The sequence below is a fragment of the Camelina sativa genome, chromosome 4 (genome assembly GCF_000633955.1).
Source record: "Camelina sativa cultivar DH55 chromosome 4, Cs, whole genome shotgun sequence".
NCBI classification, from domain to species: domain Eukaryota; kingdom Viridiplantae; phylum Streptophyta; class Magnoliopsida; order Brassicales; family Brassicaceae; genus Camelina; species Camelina sativa.
In genome coordinates, this window is record NC_025688.1 from 377,475 (window position 1) to 383,483 (window position 6,009).

The following is a 6,009-nucleotide window of genomic DNA, read 5'->3' on the forward strand; positions in this document are numbered from 1 at the left end:
TACCAAATATGGAATCGGAAATGAAATTGTAACGGGCCTGTGAAAACCCATTTATTAATCCCAACCAATCTATTAAACGGGCCTGTGAAAACCCATTTATAAATCCCAACCAATCTATTAAACAGGCCTGTAAAAACCCATTTAATAAACAGATCAGCCTGTTTAAATCCCTTTCCGACCCAAGGAAATCGATCGATATAAAACAGTCACAGCTAGCACGGCACAACTTGAATGGTTCCGATCGTAAATTAGTAAAGCACACAGTCACAGGAGAATTAAACTTAAGTCAAGCTGCGATTTTTGAAGGACGGAGAAGTCCTCCGCCACTATGTAGTACGGGTTCGTCGTTGATATTGGTTTCCGCTATATATATAGATCAGATCCTTCTCTCGCGAATTGGAGTTCTGATTCAATCGCTGATTCCGAGGAGACACACATAGGTCGAACACTTACTTTTTGCGTCACAGAGCTAGCACGGGTATGTATTTACTGAGTTTGTTTATTTTCATACACGAATATGAATGAGAGAATATAGGGACCCTTTTTTACAATTGCTCGCGAGAAAGAATCAGAGATTTTCCTAACAATCAAAATCTCTTGTGAATTTTAGAGAAGGAGGGGCAGCCATGGTGTGGTGTAACCATTGTGCCAAGAATGTTCCCGGAATTCGCCCCTTCGACGGTGGTTTGTAAGTAGAGTTTTGGATTTAAGATTTGAGGGTTTCTTTGCTTGCTAGTTCCTGAGTAGTTGTATGATGATTCGATCTTGGTTTCGTTTCGTTTATGTTGTGCTCTCTTTTGTTTGTTTGTATTTGTTTGTTTGTACTTGTAGGGCATGTGATTTATGTGGGAGGATATTGGAAAATTTCAATTTTTCTACTGATGTTACATTCGTTAAGAATGCGGCTGGACAGGTACTACTAAGAAAGCTCTGCCCTTATTCTTCTGTACACCTATAAAAGACGTGTGTGTGTGTGTGTGTGATCAATCAATAGGATGCCATATTATTAGAGGATGGATCTGATCAGACTATTATTGTTATATAGATTGTCAAAATCTCTTCTAGGATAGGATGTTGTATGACACCTAAGTTAGACTTACATGGTCTACTGATAGTAAATTAGATATACAAATACTTTTCGGTCAGGCTGTTATGGTGCCAGATTTTATATACTATACTACCCGAGAGAGAGTACTGCAAAACATGAAACACCACCTTAATTGGCTACAAATCATTAGAAATATATGAATAATAGAGATTAATAGACAACGGATTTTCAGTGATATCTAGAGAGTTGCTTCTCTCTCTAGGATGCTTATCTCTTTATGGTTTTCATTCTTGCGTTTCTTTGAAATTATTTATTTCTGTGTCCGCAGAGCCAAGCGTCTGGTAACATAGTGAGGAGTGTTCATAGTGGGATTTCAATCTCACGTGAAAGGAGATTGAGAATAGGTATAATAACACTTTCTTCTGTTCACTGCTGTGCTGGCCTGGCCTTAATAGTACTGCCACTTATACATGATCTAGCTAGTCTTCAGCTAGAGAGAGAGAGACATGCTTACCNTTTTACCTTTTGTTGTTTTGGCAGCTAAAGATGAGTTAAGGAATTTGAAAGATGCCTTGGGAATTGGTGATGAAAAAGATTATTTGATTGAGACGGCTGCCAAATTCTTTGAAGTATGTTTAGGTTTTTACATATCCTCTGAATATTATTTATTAGTCAATCCGTCAGGATTCTTACACGGTCGCTGTCGTCTAACTTTGTATTTATCTTCTGAAGATGGCACTTCACCAAAACTTCACTAAAGGGCGCAGAACTGAACTTGTACAGTCTTCCTGTCTCTACTTGACTTGCAGGACTTGCAGGTTAGAATCTTAGTAAAATCCTACTTACAGATTTCTTTCCCTCGTTATATATCATGCTGATGAGTTATTATGTTACGGGTGATGCCTTATTTCGCTGTATATATGTTACTAAAATACTTTCTTTTACTTGGTAGGACAGAGAAAATTCCGTTACTTCTTATTGATTTTTCAAGCTACCTTCGAGTTAGCGTGTAAGATGAGTTGTTTTCATTCGCATACTACTTTTCTCTTTATTTGATACAGCCTGTTAAGACTACTGCATGCAGAGTCGTCGAGTAATGCTGGTATATATTAATTTGGTTTCATGTCTAGTTACGAGTTAGGTTCTGTCTACTTGCAACTCTGCGAATTGCTGTACCTTGTGGAAAACAGGAACTATGAGGAGCTTGTTGATCCTTCAATCTACATTCCTCGATTCGTAAACAGTACGTATGTCGTCCTTTTGGCTCCCATTCTTTTTCTTTATCTATCGGGTTGATGATGCACAACATTCTATTTTATGTATATATATATATATATATTTTAGTTGGTGTGTGTGAACATATCAGTCCAAATACAAACAGTTATATCAAATCCTTGTTTCATTATACACTTGCAGGCTTATTGAAAGGTGCAAACAATATTCCAAAAAATTTCTTGAAAACGGTTACAAGCATTATATCTAGTATGAAGAGAGATTGGATGCAGGTGCGATTTTATTTATAGTTACAAGGATAGTTTCCTACATGTTCTTTTGTCTTAAGAGTTATTTATTATTATGGCTTGTGTTAATGTTGGCCATCTATTTATTGGCTTTGCAGACCGGCCGGAAACCAAGTGGAATATGTGGAGCAGCAATTTACATAGCTGCACTTTCTCATGGTATCACGTGCTCTAGGGCAGATATTGTAAGAATATGATCTTTTAAGCCTCTTTTTTAAAGAATATTGTATTGTTATAAAGATGAGAGAGCAAGGAGATGTTTCGATTTGATGTGTGTGTTTCTAAATATTTTTCAGGCAAAAACGGTGCATATGTGTGAAGCAACAATAACCAAAAGATTGAATGAGTTTGCTAATACCGAGGCTGCAAATTTGACTGTGAGTTGCAGGATTATGTTCAAATCGTTTCTAGTTGTAGAGTTATACGCTAATATATTAGATGTTGTCAAAAAAAATTTTTTGCCTCATATAATTACTTGTTGATTTTATGCTGATACTTTTTCAATTGTTTGTACATGCTTGTCTAGGTTGATGAGCTTGATAAAAGCGAAAACATATTGCGTAAACAAACTTATACCCCAAGACCAAATTCTGACGAAGGAGTAGTGAACTGTAAACATAAGGATTCAAAACCTTTTGGTTATGGATTATGTAAGGACTGTCACGATGATGTAAGTCTCCGGACTTGTCTCTTTCCATTTTTATTTTATGGTTATGCAACTGGCGACAAATTAATGGCTCCGATCGAGAGTTGACAATCAAAAATAATTTTTCTGGCAGTTCATTCAAATTTCTGGTGGAGTTGTTGGTGGGTCGGATCCTCCTGCTTTCCAGCGAGCAGAGAAAGAGAGAATGGAAAAAGCAGCTAGAGAAGAAAACGAGGGAGGAATTGGTACGTAACTTAAACCACGATGAACAACTATGGAAATAGATTAGAGTTATTTTTTTTTGTGCTATTGGTTGAGCCTTTGAGAACTTTTTTTTTGTGGTGTGTCTCAGAGAAAAGTGAAAGTGAAACAGATTGGGATGCTGAAGCTTCGGATGAATCAGGCAATCTTTCCTATCTCGATGGTGATGATGAGGTGGGCAATAATTTTCCTTGTGTTGTATTAGATTCTAAGTAGAATGTTTTAACCTGGAAGATGGAACATGAAATGGAAAAATTCTTTTCACTCTATTTCGGGCTGTTTTCCTTACAACATTTTAACTTCACATTTGATGATTTGATATTTCACTGTGTCCCAGGTGGGTGGCTGTTTTCTCAATGAGGACGAAATACTCTTCAAGAAGACCATGTTTGAGTTAGAAAACGGACCATATCTTAGGGTATATATCATCCATCTTCTCTTGTATTCCTTGTGAGTTGTTATAAACATAAGAATCTTACCAAATTATATTGTTTTCTAGGAACAAGCAGCTAAGAAGGCAGCTAGTGAAGCTGCGAGCAATGCTAATTTCCCAGAATACGCAGATGTGACTAAATCTAGAAAGGTGCTCTCGATTTAAAAGTTTGCAATTATTATGTTCATGCTTTAGATCAAGTATTTGACTTATGGAAAATATTATGATGTCCATGAATGACCTATATGGTTTCTCTCAATCAAACTCCTGTTCTCTTTTCTCTCTTGATATAGGAAAAGCGACAAAAACGTGCTGAGGAAGCAAAGAACGCGCCTCCACCAGCTACAGCCGCGGAAGCAGTTCGAAGAACACTTGAGAGGAAGGTAAAACTATGCATCTTCTTTGATGCCTTTAATACTTAAAAGCGGAGTATTGTGATGTAACCAAGTTTATTCAGCAATTACCATCTGCGAAATTAAACCCTGAAACCGGAACATATCTAATAATACATAGCTCTGAAGAAAACTTTTGGAGTGTGTTTCTTCCTCTTTCTGACTTCAGTCTTCACTCGTCTCTTACAGAGACTTAGTAGTAGGTGTATCAACTACGATGCTTTGGACGAGCTCTTCGATACTTTCGTAAGTTTATTATCCTCTCTTCTTGTTTCCTTAGTTCTCATCACTTTCAGGTCTTTATTAAGAATTTTGTTCTTGTTTCTTCTTCATTTCAGCCAGCTGAGAAGTCACAGAAGAAATCGAAAACCGAGACAGTTACAGAGAAGAACAAGGAAGATCATGAGACTGTTGAAGATGAAGAAGATGAAGAAGATGACGCAGCACCATACGAGATGAACACAGATGAGAAATTCTATGAAGACGAAGTGGAAGAAGAGGAAGAGGATGGTTATGATTTTGGATTGTACTAATGATACTTTTATCGTATATATTTTGATTCGTTTTTCTTACTAAAATATACGTCGCATTCTATCGGACTTAAATCAAAATGGAAAATATTACAACGGGACTGGAGTAATACAAATCGTTAAGTGGTCTACAAAATTTTGCATAGAAAACATAAGAACACCCAGACGATGATGTCTCATTATTCTTGCAGCAAGTTGAGAAATTTGAATTAGAAATCGAGCTAACTAAGCTTTAAGAACTGGAGAATTCCATTCACAAAACTATAAAGTTATTATTACATAATATTAGTTTTACTAGTTTTTCAGTTGAGACCAGAGAATCATAATAAACCACTCATCGGACACATTCATTAATTGCCTGACTGACTACATAAGTAGAGTGAGTCATCAGACACATTCTTTCTTACAGTTATGCGACTCGAAGCTGGCTTGTAACCTTCGTATACAATGACGCAAGTGTGTATGGACCCAGTGGCAACCATCCTGTTGTTTGGTGACCATGCCAAGCAGTTTATACGAGCCGTGTGGAACAACATGTTGTTTAGCTTCACCTGCAAATCCAAAACACCGCAATACCAGATTAGCGTGCTTTCAAGCATATGACATTCGTTTTTGTCGGGGCTCCAGGCTCAGCTAAACAGCGTCTATGATCAACATTTCTAATTTTGACTCAGCTGAGTTGTACCGGGTTATTTGGTCCGGTTTGACATTTTTTCGGTTATTTCGTTGCTGGATTGACCATAGCTTAAATCTCAATTAGCTTTTCCTATTTATGTGAGTTTTGTGCCCTTTAATTTTTAATTCCTATGTGAGTGCGTTATTTACTGATTTTTTTTTTTTTTTTTTTAAATCTATATATACATTTTTGAAGTACATTTTGGGTTTTACCCTTTTATTTTTATTTATTTACAAAGTTAATTCCTAAAATAATTCCAAAAACAACATTACTTCAAATTTTGTTTCTAAAATATTTTTACATACCATTTCAACTAAAAAAAATACAGCAAACTCAATATGGATTCAGAAACTATGATACTCTATATATAACCACACTTTCTATTATGTATTGAACATATTATATTTTTGAATCCTTTGCAAACATAGAAAACAACAATTTGTTTTATATTTTGTTTTCCAAAACCTGTGAACTTTAATTCTTAACGTAAGAAGAACTTCGAT

The 6,009-nt window shown here is 36.1% G+C and overlaps 1 protein-coding gene across 1 annotated transcript; it reads left to right on the forward strand.

Annotated features, from left to right (window-relative positions):
- Positions 224-4,940, forward strand: LOC104779442 (transcription factor IIIB 60 kDa subunit-like). The gene is made up of 19 exons (XM_010503806.2): positions 224-478; positions 611-688; positions 832-913; positions 1,377-1,452; positions 1,589-1,677; positions 1,781-1,866; positions 2,001-2,057; positions 2,179-2,291; positions 2,465-2,553; positions 2,667-2,753; positions 2,865-2,945; positions 3,095-3,238; positions 3,348-3,459; positions 3,567-3,649; positions 3,813-3,893; positions 3,975-4,058; positions 4,202-4,291; positions 4,490-4,546; positions 4,639-4,940. Exons 2-19 carry the CDS (start codon positions 627-629, stop codon positions 4,831-4,833), a joined length of 1,668 nt encoding a protein of 555 aa, XP_010502108.1. The 5' UTR covers positions 224-478; positions 611-626; the 3' UTR covers positions 4,834-4,940.